The 20,877-nt window shown below is 38.1% G+C and overlaps 2 protein-coding genes across 4 annotated transcripts in view; both read left to right on the forward strand.

Annotated features, from left to right (window-relative positions):
* The window catches only part of ADAM9 (ADAM metallopeptidase domain 9), a 102,183-nt gene extending 91,633 nt beyond the window's left edge, over positions 1-10,550 (forward strand). Inside the window, exons 18-21 of one of the 3 annotated variants that reach the window (XM_070408442.1) lie at positions 93-234; positions 1,738-1,825; positions 7,460-7,527; positions 8,645-10,550. In XM_070408442.1, coding sequence (XP_070264543.1) covers positions 93-234; positions 1,738-1,825; positions 7,460-7,527; positions 8,645-8,738 — 392 coding nt within the window. In that variant the 3' untranslated portion in view covers positions 8,739-10,550. Of the gene's footprint in view, positions 1-92; positions 235-1,737; positions 1,826-7,459; positions 7,528-8,644 lie in introns of those variants that run through there. The other 2 variants (XM_070408441.1, XR_011470734.1) reach the window with 2 other exon arrangements.
* A 4,820-nt stretch (positions 10,551-15,370) lies between these two features.
* ADAM32 (ADAM metallopeptidase domain 32) overlaps positions 15,371-20,877 on the forward strand; it is a 99,647-nt gene continuing 94,140 nt past the window's right edge. Inside the window, exons 1-2 of the mRNA XM_070408445.1 lie at positions 15,371-15,473; positions 18,408-18,487. Of these exons, the coding sequence (XP_070264546.1) occupies positions 15,416-15,473; positions 18,408-18,487 (138 nt within the window). The 5' untranslated portion in view covers positions 15,371-15,415. The remainder of the gene's footprint in view (positions 15,474-18,407; positions 18,488-20,877) is intronic.

The raw sequence follows: 20,877 nt of genomic DNA on the forward strand, positions 1-20,877 counted from the left end.
TGTAAAACATTTATAATCACCTACTATGTTCTACTAGTTAATATGAGTTAACTTCTAATTTAATGATCCTTAATATAAATTCTTCTTTCTAGAAAAGAATACTGCACTGAGGGATGGACTTCTAGTATTCTTCTTCTTAATTGTTCCCCTTATTGTGCTTGCTGCTTTTGTCTTCTTCAAGAGAAATCAACTACGGCAAAGCTGCTTCAGAAAGAAGAGATCACAAACATATGAGTACTTAGATTTTTTTTCTAAATTCATATAATATAATTTAAGTAATTATAATGATGATAGTCATATCATAGAGGCTGGTTTAAAAATAGGGTTCTAAATTTTCTCTCTATTCTTTGGACATGATTAGCAGGGGTAGAAGGATAATGATGATTCAGCTACCTCTTAAAATGATGAGGGGAAAGTATTATGGTAACCAGCCTGTATATACTGAAAATGGCCCTTAGAATTCATTTTGCTTAACATTGATGTTTGATAGTGGGATAAGTAGGATTTTGGGCTACAGTTTCTGATCTGGACTTCTTAATTAGAGATTAAAATATACAATAAAGATTTAAAAGTGTAAATGTTGAAATTTTTCTTCCATGTCTGTTTTAAGAATTAGTTCTCACAGAGGAAGAGCTGTTCAAATCACAGTTTGGGGAAGAGGATTTGTAAATTACAGGCTTTTAAGAAATAAGTTTTGGTGGAAGAAAGGGTTGTCATAATTCAGACAACTAACATATCTAATCTGTATGTTTAACACTTGTCTCTCAACTATCATTTATATGTTGGCAATAGGATGTAGCATAGATAAGCATGGACCTTGTAATCAGCTCTAAATTTAAGTTCCAGTTTGTTACTTGTTAGAATTATGAACTGGAATAATGAAACTCTTTGAATAGTAAAACTCTTATTTTACTTCTTCTAAAATAATAATAATAATAGCAATAATAATACCTATCTCTTAAAATTGATATGAAGATTAAATGAATAAAGTATTAACAAGTAAAACCCATAGCACATTAACTGGCACTGTGTAATTACTTAGTAATAAGTTTTATTATGTTAATGATTTCAAAATATACATATCCTTCTTGATTGCTTACCTTTACTTCATTGCTCTATTTTTCTCACACAGAGTATTTTCTTAGAGTATCCTGATGTGAGCTTTAATTTTTAACATAGTCTACAACAGATTTATCTTCCTATCTGTTCTTTCTCTTTCTTACACGCTTCAGACTGACCAAATCATGTAATTCCCCAGTCTGCATCTCCGAAATTTTGGCTATCTCCTATACACTTCTTCCTAGCTGACTTGCTTTTGCCTCAGCATGTTTGAAGGTCAACTGATATATTTGCAGCTTATCATTTGCTCCTTCTGAACTTCCTAGTTCTTAGAGTGACTACTTTAAATTTTGTAGCTTGAGAGTATGCTTTTACTCTTCTCTGATTTTAGGAAGAATTGAGGAGAAAAGTCAAAGTTTAGTCTCATTGACCAAGATTTATAATTTCTCAGAATTTTATTTCATTGTGAAACAGGTTAATAAAACTTTCTAGTACTATAAGGATTAGAAATGTGTGAAAGCTGTTAAAAATGCTGGGACAAATTTATGTCATCATGATCATCATAATCACCTCTACCAACATCATTATTCTGTTTTTGGGAATATGCAAGGTATGCGTAATACGTCATGTAGAAATATTTTAAACTTCATTTAGCTCAAAAGTAATTCTGTCTTTCAGGTCAGATGGCAAAAATCAAGGAAAAGTTTCTAGACAACCAGTGAGTGTTCCTCGACATGTTTCTCCAGTGACTCCCCCCAGAGCAGCTGTAAGTTTAAAATGAAAAGTTGTATTTCTTTACTATTATTATGGTTTCACATTTATTTTAAAAATATGTTTTTATTGACTTCAGAGAGAGGAAGGGAGAGGGAATCACCCATTGGCTGCCTCCTACACCATTCCCCTCTCTGGGGATGAAACTTGCAACCCAGAAATGTGCCCTAACCTGTAACCGAACCGTTACCTCCTGATTCATGGATCAGCCCTTAATCATTGAAGCACACCAGCTGGGCTGGTTTCACATTTTTAAAGGTTAAAAAATGATTGTCACATAGATTTAGAAATCTTAAGAATTGAAGAATGTGATCTATAGGTGGTCTCTGGGTTAGTTAAGGAAATACCCGTAGGGTCCCTGGCTCAGAGGAGAGGGAAGGCATCTAGATCATAAGAATGCCTTGCCTTGAAACCAAGATTGGAAAATGACGTGGGCCCCATGCTGTCCCTGTTTATTTCTATGTCTGCTCTCTTTCTGTTCTCAATGCCTGGCTTCTGTAGGCATGTGACCAAAGACCTGCTATTGAACTGGAATACACTTAATTGTCTCAGCAATGGGACCAGTAATCACTCCTCCTCTGAATGCATTAGGAAGTATTGGGATAATGACATACTTTTTCTCATCTGCATATATTCCTAAGACATATATAATATTACTTTGTAATTCTGTATTTTTAAATTACATTTATTGAGAGGGCATTTATTGAGGGGGACATTGGTTAATAAAATTATATAGGTTTCAAGTATACAGTTCTGATATATCATCTGTGTATTACATTGTATGACCACCATTCAAAGTCAGATCTTTTTCCATCACCATATATTTGATCCCCTTTACCCTTTTCTACCCTCCTACTCCCTTCCGTCTGGTAACCACCATACTGTTGTCTGTGTCTGTGAGTTTTTATTTTTCTTATTTGCTCATTTGTTGCTCTCAGTTTTATAGCCCATATAGGAAAATATGATTTTACTTTATATATTTCAAAACTTTGTATAATGTTTTGTTTGATGTTTTATACATTGATCTACAATTTACTTTTCCCTTTAGCGTTGCTTTTTGATTTATCCCTATCATTATATGTAGCCCTTGTTCATTCATTTTCACTGTTGATATTACATAAGTACCACACAATTTTAAAATCCATTTTTCTGTTATCACACAATTTTAAAATCCATTTTCTAATTACCAAATTAGTAGGTAATAATAAAAAAATTTCTGATTACCAGATTATGGCTAAGATGATCATTCTATATATATGTCTTCTCATGTATGTATGTGAGTTCTGAGACTGCACTGTTTAATATAGTACTGGCTATTTAAATTTCATTTTAAGTGAAATAAAATTAAGAATTTTGTTCCTTATTCACATTTTAAATGCTCAATAGATCACATGTGACCACTGACTACTGTATTGGATAGCACAGATATAGCAGATTTTCATCATTGCAGAAAATTCTATTAGAGAACACTGACCTAGGGTCATATAAGAATTAAATTGGAAATGGCCAAATTGCTTTCCAAGTAGGTTATACCATGGGGTGATTGAATTGTCAGTGGTGTATGAGCATTCCTGCCAACCTACATCTTTGTCAACACTTGGTATTGTCAGACTTTTAAAGTCTTTCCAATTTCTGTGGAATGAATTGAATAGATATCCTTCCTCATGTTTTATATACATGGAGTCTCCCTATACTACTCCTTTTTCCCTAATAAAAAAGAAACAAAAATGATTATGCCCTTTTCTTCCTTAATTATATATATTCATGATTATTCCATATCACTACATATACAGGATAATCACACAGTCCTTACCTATGCAAGTTAGAAATTACATATATGTTCTTTCTCAACCTTGACATATTTTTTTATTGTGGTAAAATATATATGCTATAAAATTTGCCATTATAATCATTTTAAGTGTATGATTTAGTGGCATTACATTCACAATGTTGTGCAGTTATTTCCACTGTCTTTTTTGTAAGACTTTTTCATTACCCCAAACAGAAATTCTGTACCCATGAAGCAATTACTCCCATCTCTCCTTCTCCTATAAATTTGAGAATCTAATTTTCTATTTCTCGAAAAAAGGCTATTGGAACTTTGATAGGGATTGTGTTGATTCTGTTGATCACGTTGAGTTGACAATACTGAGTCTTGAAACCATGAATGCTAGTTGTCTGTCCATTCATTTAGGTCTTGTTTAATTTTTTCATCAACATGTTGTAAATTTTCAGTGTAAACATCTTTGACCTTCTTGCTTAAGTTTATCCCTAGGTATTTTATTCTTTGGATGCTATTGTAAATGGAATTGCTTTCTTAATTTCCCTTTCAGATTGTTCATTGCTGGTGTATAGTAACAAAATTGATTTTTGCATGTTTATTATATATTTTGCATCACTGCTGAATTCATTTATTAGCTCTAGTAGCTTTCTTGTGGTTTCTTTGAAATTTTCTACATATATAGGTTCATATTATGAAGTAGTTGGAAATAGAAGTAGTTGTACTTATTTTTTCCTATTTGAATACCATTAATTAATTAATTAATTTGTTGTTTTGTCCAATTGTTTTGGCTAGAACTTTCAACACTATGTTGCATAGCAGTGGTAAAATCAGCATCCTTATATTATTCCTGATCTTAGCAGGGGAAGCTTTCAGTTTTTCTGCCATATTTAAAAATTTCTTCATGTTCTTCCTGTGAAACCTTTCTTGTTGATATTTAGAAGTCCTTAAAGCAATCCCTGATAGCTATTTTTACATTTTCAGCTGTTGGTAGAGTCCTTATGTATGAGATTAAGAAAGACAATAATCTCTCACCTAATTTTTAAAAATATTAATGTTAGCTTTTATTTTAATACTAGAGGCCTGGTGCATGAAATTCATGTACTGGAGGGGGGGATCCCTCAGCCCAGCCTGCACCCTCTCCAATCTGGGACCCCTCGGGAGGTGTCTGACTGCCGGTTTAGACACTGGCAGTTGGACATCCCTCTCACAATCCGGGACTGCTGGCTCCTAACCACTTGCCTGCCTGTCTGCCTGATTGCCCCTAACTGCTTCTGCCTGCCAGCCAGATCGCCCCCAACTGCCCTCCCCTGCCGGCCCGATCACCCCCAACTGCCCTCCCCTGGTGACCCAATGGCCCCCAACTGCCCTCCCCTGGTGACCCAATGGCCCCCAACTGCCCTCCCCTGCCGGCCTGTTCACCCCCAACTGCCCTCCCCTGGTGACCCAATGGCCCCCAACTGCCCTCTCCTGCCGGCCTGTTCACCCCCAACTGCCCTCCCCTGCCGGCCTGTTTGCCCACAACTGCCCTCCCTTGCTGGCCATCTTGTGGCAGCCATCTTGTGGTGGTCATCTTGTGGGGGCCATCTTGTGATGATGTGAGGGCACAAGGGTCACCTAGGCTTTTATTAGTATAGATATTGACCTTATCTCAGCTCTAGATTTTTTGTTGTTGTTATCATGAGGTTTGTATAAAATGTCTCATAGATAAAATAGTCCTTTTTTCCTGATAGCTTCTTATCTTCATTTGACTATACAAGTTGGGCCCCCTTTCTCCTCCCCTTTTAGGTTTTTGTGTCGCATAATATTCTATTTATGAGAATGTTTGCTACCAACTTGAATTAGCTACATTTAAGTGCTCCCCTCCTTTAACTTTTATGCAACTATAAATAAATGTTTAATATCCTGTTTACAAATAGAGTTGCCATTTTCTGATATTATTTGTCATCTTAAAGCTTTGTGTGCTTTTATATTTTATTTCAGGTAAAAGATCTGCTTTCAACATTTCTTGTAATGCAGTTCTTGTGGTGGTGAACTCTCTTAGCTTTTGTTTGTCTGGGAAAGCCTTTGATTCTCCTTCATCGCTGAGTGATAACCTGGTTGGATGATAGAGTACTCTTCACTGATATTTTTTGTCTTTCATTATTTTGAATATATTATTCCCTCTCTCCTGGCCTGTAGAGTTTCTGCTGAGAAACCTGATGATAGCCTGATAGGGGTTCCTTTGTAGGTTACTGTCTTTTTCCTCCCTCGCTGTCTTTATAATTCTTCCTTTATCGTTGGCATTTGACTCTTTGAATATAATGTGTCTTAGAGAAGGTGTTTTTTGTTTTAGTTTGCGTTGAGATAATTAAGTGTTCTGTTAGTTTCTTGTACTTTTACGTTCAGTTCATTCCACAACTTTGGGAAGTTCTCATCTATTATTTCTTTAAATAGGCTCTCTCTTCTTCTTCTGGGATACCCGTTATCTTATGTTGCCCTTCCTAATGGAGTCCGATAATTCTCACAGAGTATTTTCATTTTAAAAAGATCTTAGTTCTCTCTTCTCTTCTGTCTGAATTATTTCCAATGCTTTCTAATGCATTCCTCATCTCATTAACTGAGTTCTTTAGCTCTAGATTGCTGTTTGTTTTTGTTTTTAGAGTTTAAATCTCTTTGGTAAAGCACTTCTTTTGTTCATTAATTTTATTCCTGAGCTCATTGAATGGCCTTTCTGAATTTTTTGCTATCTCATTGAGTTGCTTCATAACAGGTATTTAGAATTCTCTGTTATTTAGATAACAGTCTTCCATCACTTTTGATTTTGGTTTCTGGAGAATTGTTATTTTATTTTTGTGATACTATGTTACTGTGATTGTTGATGGTGCTTGATGGGTTGTACCATTGTTTGTGAGTAATGAGTATGTACCCCATTCTTTTTAGTGTCATAGCATTCCATCTCATGGATTTACCATGAATTTAAAAACAGGTTGTTTCAAAACAGGTTGTTCTTCTTACCATAAAAAAAAAGATTTTTTTATGTACATTGGTTTTTGCATACATATAAAAATATATGTAAATTCCAAGAAGTAGACTTTAACTATTCCTTTAAAGTGCTGTACCTTGGCCTAATGGACGAGGATGGAGACAATTTTTTTTTTTTTGCTTCCCTTCTCTATTTTCATAGTAGAAACAAATCACTCCACGGGCAAAAAAATAGCGGAACATCTGTTCCATAGCAGAAGCCATAAATGTTTAAGCTTTTCTTCATCACTGTGCATATTCTGCCACTAATAGAGCTTTCGTAGATAATGGAGAATATCTTAGTTGAGAACACTTCATCAATGATTTAGTAATTTCATCTGATCTTCCCTGACTTTTCCTAATGTAATGTGATATGTGAAAATTTTTCTTACTTTTACTCTCATATTTAAGGCTGTATTATAGAGTCTCACTTTGTTGTAAAACTTTCTCTCAACCACCTTGTCAAGGAAGAATATAAGGAATTCCAAAAGCAGATCAGTGGTATTTGTAGTACTATTTAGGTACTGTATAGATTTGGCAATATATTTTTAAAAGATTTTATTTAAAATATATTGACATAGGAAATGTGTTACGTTTTAAATAATGTAGTTGATTATAATACTTTAGTAATATTGAACTTAAAAATATATAGCCTTAAAAAATTAAGTATTCCATATTCAGTGGTAAAGATGTTAAATAAGTAAAATATTTTTAAATGTCAATGTTATAAGTAAGTTGTCTATTCATTGATTTTAAATATATTGATTACTTTTATATGGAAAGTAACTAACTGAATAGAAAATATATTTATGAGTGCATTGTGGTAATAACTTTTTTCTTTTGTAGAATGCATATGAAAACAGATTTCCTGTACCGACATATGCAGCGAAGCAGCCTCAGCCGTTCCCATCAAGGTTTGAAATGAAGTTGCTTAGATTACTTGACCAGAATGAAATTCAGAGATAATGTCTAATATTTTTCCTTCTATTTTTAATTTAAAAAAGAATCAAATTAAAGACTCAGTAAAGATGGGTTTAAAATCAGCAAAAAGGAAAAAATTTATTACTGTATTTTGCATCCCATCTCTTACACCTCCCAAAGTCCTTGAAATTACAGTTGAATTGCAACACTGAGGCGTGTCCTCATGTATAATCTTTATCATACAATAAGAGTGTGTTGAAATCCAATTGAGCATAAAGGGAAGAATATATACTAGTAAACCTTGTGAGACAGATATTCACCTGGTAATGTCGTGTGTTATTGGATTAGTGGTATACTATAATTGATCAAAGTGGTTAAGGAAAAGGTATCCACAGGTTAAAGTATGAGGATTGAGAAGGACAGGTATAGAAGTTATAGCCAGTTTAATTATTAGAGTGGATATTATGTTTGAGAGAACAGGAATTTCAGTGATGTGCATATATATAAGATTTATATTTACATAATTTCCTGCCCTTAAATCCTAACAGCACAAGGGGTGCTTGCTTAATCACATAGTTTTCTCACTTGCTTTTTACTACTTGTCCTTTGAATTTCATATGCTATTCTTTTATTTATTTATTTTTATTGATTTTTAGAGATAGAGGAAGGGAGAGGGGGAGAGAGAGAGAGAAACATCGATATGAGAGAGACATCGATTTGCTGCCTCCTCCCGGTCTCCCACTGGGGATCGAGCCGCAATTTGGGCATATGCCCTGGGAATCAAAACAGCAACTCTTTGTTGCATGTGACGATGCCCAACCAACTGAGCCCAACAAATAGGCCAGGGCTGCACTATTCTTTTTAAAACATAAACCAGAACCTCCACACAACATTGTTGATTATAGAATAGCATTAATTTAGTGTAAGTATCCATTTTAGACTTTGTTTGAAGACCTTTACTCTTGCATATCAGATTAATAATAATCTCAGAATAAAACGTATCCTTAAGAATGGTTAGTAATGTTAAGGATGGTGTTACATTGGGTTTGAAATGAATGTAGCATTTCATTCCATCTAAACACATGATTAACTGTTTTTTTCTTCTCACAGGCCACCTCCACCCCAACCAAAAGTATCATCTCAGGGAAATTTAATTCCTGTTCGTCCTGCTCCTGCACCTCCTTTATATAGTTCCCTCACTTGATTGTTTTACCTTTCCTTTTGCCGATATCTTCAGGGAAGCTAATAGGTTTTTTTCCTGATATTTTCTTGAAAATCCTTTCCTCCTGCTGCAACTATGAACGAAAATAAAACACCACAAAACAAACTTTGTTAACACAGAAAAACAGAAATTGAGTAATGGGAATTGAGAAATATAAGAAGTTCAACAAAGTCAGGGAATTTAGAATAACATTTTCATTTCTATCACTGAATAAGTTGCATTCAGTCATCTGTGAAGTTAATGTATCTAACATGGATTGTTATTTTGAACATGTTACTGTAATAATCCTCAAATTAACTGTATTGGTTAAGTTTTGTCATTATATGCTTAAATGTAATTATGAATTTTGATCTTAGTTATCATTAATGTAGTTTCAGGTTGAACATGTGATAATCTAATACCTGTGAAAACTGATTAATTTACTGCCAATAATATATAATATTTTTCATCTTGCACAGACTAATAATCATCATATGCTAGATTCTTGAATAAAAGTTTATTCTGTTTTCAAAAGAATGCACAAATCCCACAATTAAGGTCCATAATATTTTTAAGTACAAAATACACTAAAGGTATATAGGTGTGTTTTCACACACAGTCATCTTCTACTTTTATGTTCATTCTATAGATAAGTGATTCTATGGATTCTGTGGATAATAGAGTCTATGGATCTATCTATGGATAATGAATATTAGAAAAATTAATTTAATAGAATTCTATTGTGAATCATGTTAAAACATGACATCCTTTTACAATAGCATTATTTTAATAAAGTATAAACCTTAAGGTACGAAGTATTTAATAGAACTAATCAGATAAATGCTGTTGATTCATGGCTGTATAAAGCAGGAACAATTGTATGTTCAATCAATTGAGCTGTTATAAAACCACTTGATAATTTCATGAGCACTTTAAGTGTAAAATCTGAAACTTTAAAGCTTGCTTTTAATATAATTTAGAATGTTTACATTTACTAAAGTGTGCTGGAACAGGTCTCTCTTGACACTAATATTTTCAAAGGAATTAGGCTAGAGAAAGGAAGAAAAGGTTTTCTTAATTAAGTACAAAAATGTTACGTGGTGTCTACGAGTTCTCACAACTGTTAAAAATGAATTTTTACTATGGAAGAAATGTGATGGATGGTAAAATTTTAAGCACCTAAAAATTTTACATAACCTTTCATAATAAAGTTTAATAATAGGTTTATTAACTGAATTTCATTAGTTTTTCAAAGAAAATTTGGTTTGTGTATATATACATATGCAAATATAACATTTACAATAAATAAATTACTTGAAATTCTGTTTGTGTTGCCTAGTAACTTCCTACTCAGCTGTTTATGACCTTATTAATTAAAACTTATACTAGGCTAATCTACTGTACTAGTCAATCTTTTACAGATATTTCACTAATTTTTAGACCTGTCAAATTATACACAATGTTATTAAAGGAAAACAGTTTTGAAGAAGACATATTTCAGTTCTCTGGAGATAGTACATAATTTTAACAATCAGATATACATTAAAAGTTATAAACAATCCCAATGAAGAATCTTCATTTCAATTTAAGTCCCTGAATGAATTCATATAAGACTAAAATATTTGTATTTCTTGATCAATAATTCTCTCTCATCATTGATGTTTCCATCTCTATCTCCCTCTCCCTCTTTGAAATCAATAAAAATATATTAAAAACAAAAACCCAGCCTGTGTGGCTCAGAGGTCCCATTTCAATTTCCCGTCAGGGCATGCTTGATCCCCCTAGGAGGCAGCCGATCAATGATCTCTCATCATTGGTGTTTCTCTCTCTCTCTCCCTCTCCCTTCCTCTCTGAAATCAATAAAAGAAATATTTAAAAAAAGAAAAAATATTTGTCTTTCATTCATATAATCTCAATTTTTGCAATTGTAATTCATTACTGGGATTTTACAATCAGTAATTAAGTGTGTAATTGAAAACTTTTCTCAGAATGAGATGATTCCTTGGATCTTTGAATATTTAGAAAGTTTTTCTAAAAGACTACTTGATCAGTTTAAATTCTTTGTCTTATATGAATATGGTGTCCCCAAAATGTAAATACACACTTTTGAATAATTATAAAGGCAGTATTTATTAAAATATATTTCATTTTAAAAACTGAGCTATCAGCTGTTAAAGTATGTCTGCATTTTGGGGACACCCTGTATATTTAGAAATTTATGCTTTTCACTTTGGTTCGTCCTTGGTTTATTTTGATTACTATTAAAAATTATAAAATTTCATGGTCACAGATGCCACTTCAAAATTTGAAAATATAGGGCTTCATTGTCATCTGCTGAAGATGTCTTAATAATCAAGGGTAAGTTATATGTAACTGTGATATAACTTTGACTATATGTTCACAGACTTACCTTCTTTAGGGTATTGCATTTTCCTTTCCTATCAAACAGATGCCTGGGTCTCTAACCATCTAGTTAAACACAATGCAGGTTTTCTAAGCACAAATCAGATTTTATTAAATTCCATAAATGTTGTCAATTCTGCCATCTTGTAGGTACCATTTTAGGTAGTGTGATGTGTAAGTTTTCGATTGGATCGCCTCCTATTATGGAGAGAGCCATATACACAGGAAGGTTGATATAAAATCTGCTCTATTAAAGATTTATTAAAGGTTGAGGAGAGGGAAATAAATAATTAGAAACTGATGAACAAAAATAGATACAGAGGCAGAGCAGCATCTAACAGACTGTCAAACTACAGCGGGAAGGCTGGGGTGGGTGGGTAAGAGATCAACCGAAGGACTTGTATGCATGCATATAAGCATAACCAATGGACACAAGACACTGGGGGGTAGGGGAGGCCAGGGGAATGTCAAGGGGCGGGGGGGAAGGAGACATATGTAATACTCTTTGTAATACTTTAAGCAATAAAACAATTTAAAAAAATAATTAGAAATTTATTTAAAATACTACTAATTGACAAGTATTTACTGTAACTGTTCTAATGCTATGAAACCAGATTTTTGCCTCGACTGTCTAAGAGCAATTCCTATTGAAATACAAGCGAGGTGTATATTTTTTTTGCCTTGCTTTTGCTCATGCTATATTTTTATTTTGGAGGGTGGTGAGGGGGTGCTTAGATTGCCCTGTTGAAACCCTGTGCATTCATAAAATAGCATCTTGAGTGTCAAGTTTAGATGTATAATTCCCTAAGTGAGCTTTTCTGTGTCTGCCCCTGTGCCTTTAGTTTGTGTGTCTGCCTTTCTGTTAACTAGTATGAGAATACATTATTTGGGATTTGAAAAGAATTAAAAGATAGTGTATACTAGTATAGGTGGAGACAAGGGTGAGGCTGGAAGTGGGGAGGCATTGTAATCCAAGGGAATAAGCCAGTGTTCACTCAGGAAAGACCAGAAGTCATGGTGGCCAAAGCGTTGGGGGTAGGAGAAGATAGGTGGCAGCCTGGGTTCCGAATGTAGAAAGTCGAGAGCATTATGCTAAGCGAAATAAGCCAGTCAGAGAAAGATAAATATCACATGATCTCACTCATTTATGGAATATAATGAACAACATAAACTGATGAACAAAAACAGATCCAGAGACAGAGAAGCATCGATCAGATCGTCAAACCTCAGAGGGAAGGTAGGGGAGGGTGGGGGTAAAGGGGAGAGATCAACCAAAGGACTTTATGCATGCATATAATAAGCCTAACCAATGGACACAGACAACAGGCGGGTGAGGGCATGAGGGGGGTGTGTGGGAGTGATGGGGGGATAAGGACACATATGTAATACCTTAATAAAAATGATGAATACTGTTTTGAGGAATTTGGCTAGGATGTTCTACTGGAACATACATATATAACTATAGATAAGAATCTTGTTCGTTTCATTCACATCATAGATGAATTCATTGAACTGAAAAGTTACTAAATAAGAGAGTGACTGTTCCAATTATCTATAGGAACGTATGCACAGGTGACCCAGTTCATTTCATTTGGATATACCAATACAAACGTCAAAGGGTACTTACTATTAATTAATATGGCCGAGCTTAACCAAAAACTAAGGAGAGAGAGACACAGGAGATAAACAATGCAAGAAATCACACAGGTTTATTTACCAGAGAGCTGATGGGTTTCAGTCCTTGGCAGGCCACCTGGAGACACTCGCTGACAGAGGAGACACATGGAGGTCGTCAAAATACGCCACGGCAAGGAGCTCGGTCAGTCTCGTGACTCAAAGAGAGGCCTCTAGCAGTTTGGGCTCAGGCAGAGCAAGAATGGCAGTTTCGCAGTTTGGCAGTTTCCAGCGGGGGAGGAGAGCATCCTGTCTGTGGAGGGCAGACAAGCATCTGAACCGCAGCAGATTTGCTCTCCTTAAATCCTTGAAGCTGGGCGTCTTCAGTGTCTCATATCGGGTGCCATACACGGGTGCCACCCTGTTATCTAGGTATACACTCAGGCGGGGAAGTTGTGACCATGTTCAAAGCTTATCAATCATACATACATCTTATTTTTGGAGTTGTTTACAAATTTTGGTCTAAGAATAAAATGGGGTCTACTTATGCTAACTTATGCTAATACAAAATGGAGTCTACTTTATGCTAACTAAACTTATTACTATAACAGGCTTCTTCAGTGTCTCATGTCAGTGTGCTCCGGAGGCCTTCTGGGCTTATCAGGATACTCACGCAGGGGGTTACAAGGTACTTATCAGGAGTTAACATGCTGGGAGTTGTTGGTCAGGAGTTACAAGTTATTTGTCAGGAGTTAGTTTGCAGGGCGTTACAAGTTACTTATCAGGGTCTCACACACACACACACACAAGTTAAGTTTCACTTCTAAGTAAAGTTTAAAATTCACTCTAATAAAGAAATGAAATTTGATTATACTATCTTATACTCACTAAACTTATTACTGTAACAGTGACATCACATGAATTGTAGCCAAGGCCCTGCAGAGAACCAGAGTGATTGGAAGAAAGAGTAGTCTGGTTACAGAGTGCTTTTGGACAGTAGGTCCAGGAAAACAAACAAAACAAAAACCCTAGCTCTTTCCAAAAATATCAACACCTCACTTTTCCTATTCTTGGAATCTAGTTTTGTTTTGTTTTAGAAACCAATTAGTTTCTTCTTGTTTATTCTTAAAGAAACCCAGCTTTAGTAAAAGTGAATATATATATATATATATGTATATATATATATATATATTTGTGTGTGTCTGCGTTTTTTTAAAAAAATTTTTATTGATTAAGTTATTACATATGTGTCCTTATCCCCACATTACCCCCATCCACCTCCACTCATGCCCTCACCCCCTGGTGTCTGTGACCATGGGTTAGGCCTATATGCTTGCATATAAGTCCTTTGGTTGATCGTTCCCCCTTACCCCCACCCTCCCCTATCTTCCCTCTGAGGTTTGACAGTCTGATCAATGCTTCTCTATCTCTGGATCTGTTTTTATAGTTTTGTTAAATTTTCATTTTTTTAAAATTAAACTTTTTTGGGTGACAGTGGTTAAGAAGATTAAATAGGTTTTAAGTGTACTCCACGGTACATCATCTGCATATTGCACCGTGTGCCCACCACCAAAGTCAGATCTCCCCTCACCATGTATTTGACGCCCTTGATCCTTTACGAGTCCCCACACTCCTTCCCGCTGGTAACCACCACATTGTTGTCTGTGTTTGTGAGTGTTTGTTTGCTTTACTTGTTTGTTCATTTGTTGCCTTCAATTTTATACATTACGAGTGAAATCATGTGATTCTTAACTTTTTCTGTCTGACATTTTGCCTCGCATTTCATTCTCAAAACCCACCCGTGCTGTCACGAATGGCAGAATTTCACCTTTTCTCATAGCTGAGTAGTATTCCATTGTCTATGTACCACATCTTCACCCAACCATCTAGTGCTGTGGTCGGCGGCTCGCGAGCCACATGCGGCTCTATGGCCCCTTGAGTGTGGCTCTTCCTAAGACTTAGGAGTACCCTAATTAAGTTAATAACAATGTACCTACCGATATAGTTTAAGTTTAAAAAATTTGGCTCTCAAAAGAAATTTCAATCGTTGTACTGTTGATATTTGGCTCTGTTGCCTAATGAGTTTGCCGACCACTGATAGTGTATAGTTTGAAATTCAGAAAGGATTACACTTCCCAGGCACCTAGACGCGTCTGCTACAAAACAGCATATAACAGGCGTGATAGTTCTTCCAGGTCCATCCATAGGAAGGACAGGTGTTTGGGGGTTGACGGCGGGACAGGAGCGGCTGGGTTGGAAAACCAGCAGATTGAGTTTAGGGCTGGGCTGATCCTAAAGCCGCCGGCACTTTAATCGGCGCAAACTGAGCGTAGGGGGAACGTGCAGGTAAACGTGCGGTGAAACGTGCAGGGAACGGCGCAAACTGAGCATGTGGGGGGGGGGGGGGCGGGGAGCGTGCGGGGCAGCGTGAGGGGCCGGGGGGAGCGTGCGTGGCGAGCGTGCGGGGCGGGAGCGTGCGGTGGGGAGCGTGCGGGGGGAACGTGCGGGGAAACGTGCAGGGAACGGCGCAAACTGAGCGTGCGGGGGAACGTGCGCGGGGGATGCGCCGGTCCGGGCCTCGCAGCGGCGCCCCGAGGCCCCCGCAGGCACCGCCCAACGGCTGCACAGGACGCCCGGACGCTGCGGAGCGGAGAAGAGCCAGCATGTTCCGCTCGGTGGTGCTGCTCGCGGGCCTCGGTGCTCTGCTGCGGGCAAGTCCCGGTAAGCCGGGCGGCCGGTCCGTCTGCAGCGGAGGGAGGTGTTTCTCCTTCTCTCCACGGGTCCCAGGACTGCCGTCCCCCTGCGGCCCGACCCGATGGAAACCCGGGGTCCTTGCGGGCCGTGGAGGTTCGTTCGCCGTGTAGCCCGGCAGCTGGGAGCGTCCAGCCTCCCAGTGACTCACGCGAGCGGGGGCGGATTTTAAAGAGCTCAAGGACACATCCCGACTCCGAGGTTGGCCCTGGCGTGTAGGCCTGCCGTGTGCGTCGCCAAAGCGCCTCAACATTGCCCCCCGCAAAAGCACCCCGACACTGCACTGAAAGCCCACAAAACCGGCGCTCCTCGCTTCCGGAGGCTGTGGTGCCCGTTTGCATGCCTTGGCGTGTGGCCCCTCTCCTCCTTGTGGAAGGCCAGGAGCATTGGGTTGAGCTCTTTGCGCACTGCCATCTCGGGGGTTCACTCTTCTGCGCCCCCTCTTCTGGTGAGGTTCCTTCTCATTGGAATTAAATTACAGGTAATCCAGGATATTCCCTGTACTTAAAGGTCAGCTGGCCAGCCAACTCATTTCTCAGTTACCACTTGCCATGCGATTGAAGGTTCACAGGTTCCTGGGGAGGATTATTCTGTCTCCCACCCAGTGTGGTACTTAGGGTCTAGGCAGGAGCGGAACCAGAGACGATAAAGACCTGAGGCCGTGCCCTGACCGGTTTGGCTCAGTGGATAGAGCGTCGGCCTGCGGACTGAAGGGTCCCGGGTTCGATTTTGGTCAAGGGCATGTACCTTGGTTGCGGGCACATCCCCAGTCGGAGGTGTGCAGGAGGCAGCTGTTCGATAAACATCGATGTTTCTAACTCTCTATCCCTCTCCCTTCCTCTCTGTAAAAAAATCAATATATATATATATATATATATATATATATATATATATATATAACCCGAGGCCATATGGATGGTGAGGGTATGCTGCCAGGTGAAAATGCCAACTTGCTGGGGCAATTCTCTGCTTATTGGGACAGAGAAAATGGCACCTTTCTCTGTCAGCACCTCTGTATTTCATTAACCTATCAATGCCAATGCCCGTGTTCATTTGCTTCAGTAAAGAGACCTTACTTGGAAGAGTGTTATTTCAGCCATCAACTGATTAAACTTACAACAGCTCATTCTCTATTAAATCATTTGCACAGATCAAACAAATAAAGTGGGAATATAATAGAGGTCACTGCCCTTGTATATTCTAAATCTTTTCATAGTGGGACTGCTTTCTGGATTCAGAAAGACGTTTGGTTTGGTGATGGTGCAAAGATATTCAGAGGTTTCTGTCCGGCCCTTCCTACTGTAATAATCCTCATCCTGTAGGTTAGGTAGGCTAGATGGCGATTCCACAAGTTATTGATTAGATCAATTTCCACACACTTGAATAATTGGGCAATTTGTGATAGGATTGACTAGTAGACCCATGAGTACATGCATTGATCTGAACCTAAATTCCATTAATCACCTGACTTCCTGGTAAGCATACATCTTTTGCTGAAGTGAACCACAGTCATATTTTAGGTCTTCAAAATTTAGGGTTAGCTTAGATCCAGTATTTGTTATTTCACAGGTCTAAATAATTGGGTTTTGATTGTGTGCATCCAATCCGAGGATTTTTCCTTTAGTTGGTCACTTCATTCTACTTCCATTTATTGATATGACAGATTTTAAATCTGAGTGATTCTTATTTATGCCATACATTATTGATTTCATGCTTTTGTTTTAGTAAAAAGTCTTTTACCATAAAAATCTGTAACTTGCTTTACTTTCTGGGTGCCTGTGTATTCTTTCTTCTCTTTATTTGTTATATTTTTAATCTGTTTTATATAATAGAGTTACTCCTTCATTTAGGTAGTAACTAGTGATTCCTCACTGTGAGTGCTTAGGAAATTTAGTATCTTATTACTTCTTCCTTTGGCCTGCTCTCCCTTTTATTACATGACTATGGTTTTAGTTCTTCTATACCTTTATATCATTAAACAATATGTTTTTGATACACCACTTGATTTTCAGCTTTAAGTCACACTTTTTGAACCATGCTGCAATAAATTTAAGAAAATCAGTATACACATATGGTGTCCCTGTTTGCTGTACTATGTTATTATGCCTACATAATCATCGTTTATAACATTTGCATTTTATTAAATAACCACAATTCCCACAGTTTTAACCTTTATTCTATATTTAAGTTTATTTAATGCTCTCTACTACTAGACCTTTCCCCTCAAATCTGTTGATATCTTTATTCGGAGAAGTTCATTTGCCTTGTATGACAGGCACATGTGAACTATATTCCTTTGAGATTTTGCTTGTAAATATCTTTTGACTCCATATTTCAGTAACAGTTTTGCTGGGTAAAAAAATTCCTGGTTCCATATTTTTTTCATGAAGATTTAAAAAAGACATTGTTATTCAGTTTTTTAACATTGAAAACTGTTGTAAGAAATTCACAAGCCAATTTGCTTTTCTCCTTGTATGTTCAATATGACTTTTTTTTCTTTTTGCTCATATGCCCATAGAATTATTTCTTTGTTTTAGGCAACCAATAATTTTAGTAGAATAGTTTGAATTTTAATTAATTATTATTGTTTTTTTATTATAATACTTTCTAGTCTATTGTTTCAAGTATTTTAGTTCAGGAAAGTTTTCTTGAAGTTTATCTTTGATTATTTTTGCTCTATTCTGTTTTCTGGGAACAGCAAATTTTGTGTAAGTTGATACTTTCCCCTGTGCTTTTTATGGTGTCTTATAACTATTTTGTCTGTTTTTAAATTGTTTTAAAGATTATTATAGGAATATACAGTGATAACTCATATTTGCATAAGTGAATCTTACAAAACAACATCAACAAATATTTAGTTAGGTTTAAGACATGGTTACTAACTGTTTTCTTTTATTTCTTAAGATTTTCAAAATTCATCTCTACAGATTGTAGTTCCAGAGAAAATCCAAGCAAATACAAGTAATAATTCAGAAGTAGAAAACGTAAGATATATTTTTCACAATCAATATTATTATATAAATTTCTTATTTTATTGTATAGTGATGAAATATATCAACCCTACAAAGTATGAATATGTTCCTGGTATTACTTCTAATAAGGAATTTAAAGTTTTTATGGTAAAATCAAATATTTACATTAGGATGTTCTGTTTGTTTAATATTTGTCATTACCTTATGGCAAACTACTAAAACTTCAAATCCAGAAAACAATGTAGAAGAAATAGGGTCTTATCTGAGTGATATCTCGATGATTCATATGAGGAGAATACATTTTTCCAAGACAGTTATGAAGAATCTCTTTTAATTAAAGCCTCCTGCCTCAATCTTTACCACCACATCTACCAGTTCTCAGAGAGAGAGAGAGAGTAAGCTTTTTATTCTGTTGTTTTTGTCGGAAAGGAAGATAATTTATCTTCATCAATCCATTTAACAAATATTTAACTGGACTAGTGTGTATAGCTTTATGCTAAGTGTCTTAGGAGATTAAAAAAAAGAAATACAATGAATCAAGCCTTGCTTATAAATGGTCAATACTTTGATAACACTTTAGTTTTAACACTTTTATTAAGACACTAGAGGCCCGGTGCACAAAAATTTGTGCACTGGGGGGGGGGGGGAGAGGGGGTCCCTCAGCCCGGCCTGTGCCCTCTCGCAGTCTGGGACCCCTCAGGAGATAACGACATGCTGGCTTAGGCCTGCTCCCGGGTGGCAGAGGGCAGGCCCAATCCCTAGGTGCAGCGCCTGGTCGGGCTCAGAGCAGGGCCGATTGGGGAGTTGGGGCGCCGCTCCCTGTCATGCACAGAGCAGGGCGGATGGGGAGGTTGCGATGCCACCCCTAGTCACGTTCAGGGTAGGGCCGATTGGGGGGTTGGGGCACTGCCCCGTCACACTCAAGGCAGGGTTGATGGGGAGGTTGCGGCGCCATCCCCTGTCACGCACAGAGCAGGGCCGATCAGGGGGTTGGGGCGCTGCCCCCTGTCACACACAGAGCAGGGACCATCAGGGGTTTGGGGAGCTCCCCCCTGTCACGCACAGAGCAGGGCCGATCAGGGGGTTGAGGAGCTCCCCCCTGTCACGCACAGAGTAGGGCCAATAGGGGAGTTGGGGCACCACACCCTGTCACACACAGAGCAGGGCCGATCAGGGGGTTGGGGTGCCACCACTGTCACACTCAGGGTAGGGCCGATGGGGAGGTATGGCTCTACCCCGTCTCACATAGAGCAGGGCCCGTGAGGGGGAGTTGGGACGCCGCCCTCTATCACCCACAGAGCAGGGCCGATCAGGGGGTTGGGGCGCTGCCCCCTGTCACACACAGAGCTGCAGGGCAATCAGGGGGTTTGGGCGCTGCCCCCTGTCACGCTGATCCCGGTGCCGGGAGGCCTCGCAGCTCCGCTGATCCCGCCTGGCAGGGTCACAGATCCAGGTCCCAGACCGCAGACAGCCTTGCCTGCTGCCGCCTGCCTTCAGTATGCAAATTAGCCGCCATCTTGTTGCTTCAGGGTGGGGGTCCCCACTGGGGTGCCTGGCCAGTCTGGGTGAGGGGCTGAGGGCCGTTTTCAGGCTGGCGGGCGACTGAAGCTCCAAACCTCTCCTTTTATTCTTTTTTTTTTATTCTGGCATTTATTTACCTTCTATGGCTGTCACTGGAGCTGAGAGCCGGCTTTCTTTCTGAGGCTCCGCTGAAAGCAGGTTTCTGGCCTTTGTTTTCTGTATTCGAAACAATGTTGCGACTCCAGCTCTGAGATCCCGGCTGACTGGCAGGAGGTTTCTGGGCTTTTGTTTATCTTCTATAAATGTTACTATGTTTCCAACTGAAGCTCAGAGGCCGCCGGGGAACGTTGGAGTCCTCTGTCACTGAAGGAAGCAAGCCTCCCTGTTCGCATCAGCTGCCTGGCTGCCGGCCGCCATCTTGGCTGACAGTTACTTTGTATATATTCACTGATTAGCCAATGGGAAGGGTAGCGGTCGTACGCTAATTACCATGTTTCTCTTTTATTAGTGTAGATAGTTTGCACCCCACAGAATTCACCCTTTGTAAGTGTATACAACTCAGTGATTATTAGTACATAAATAGAATTATATAAATTTACACTGTCTACTTTTAGAACATTTCAGTTGTCATAAGAAGTTCCCTTATGCTTATTTGCAGTTTTTCCCTGCTTCCATTCTCAGCCCTTGGCAACTGCTGGTTTGTTTTTGTTTCTATAATTTTGCCTTTTCTGGACATTTCATATACATGAAAATACATGATGTGTACATTTTTCATTTGGCTTCTTTCACTTAGGTTTGTCCATTTGGTAGCACTGATCAGTAGTTTATTAATGATTATTTCTTTTATTTTTATAAAATTCTCTCTGGAGGATATTTTTCCA

This window comes from Myotis yumanensis, unplaced genomic scaffold, assembly GCF_028538775.1.
Source record: "Myotis yumanensis isolate MYYU_CA2020_CCGP unplaced genomic scaffold, mMyoYum1.0.hap1 SCAF_3, whole genome shotgun sequence".
NCBI classification, from domain to species: Eukaryota; Metazoa; Chordata; class Mammalia; order Chiroptera; family Vespertilionidae; genus Myotis; species Myotis yumanensis.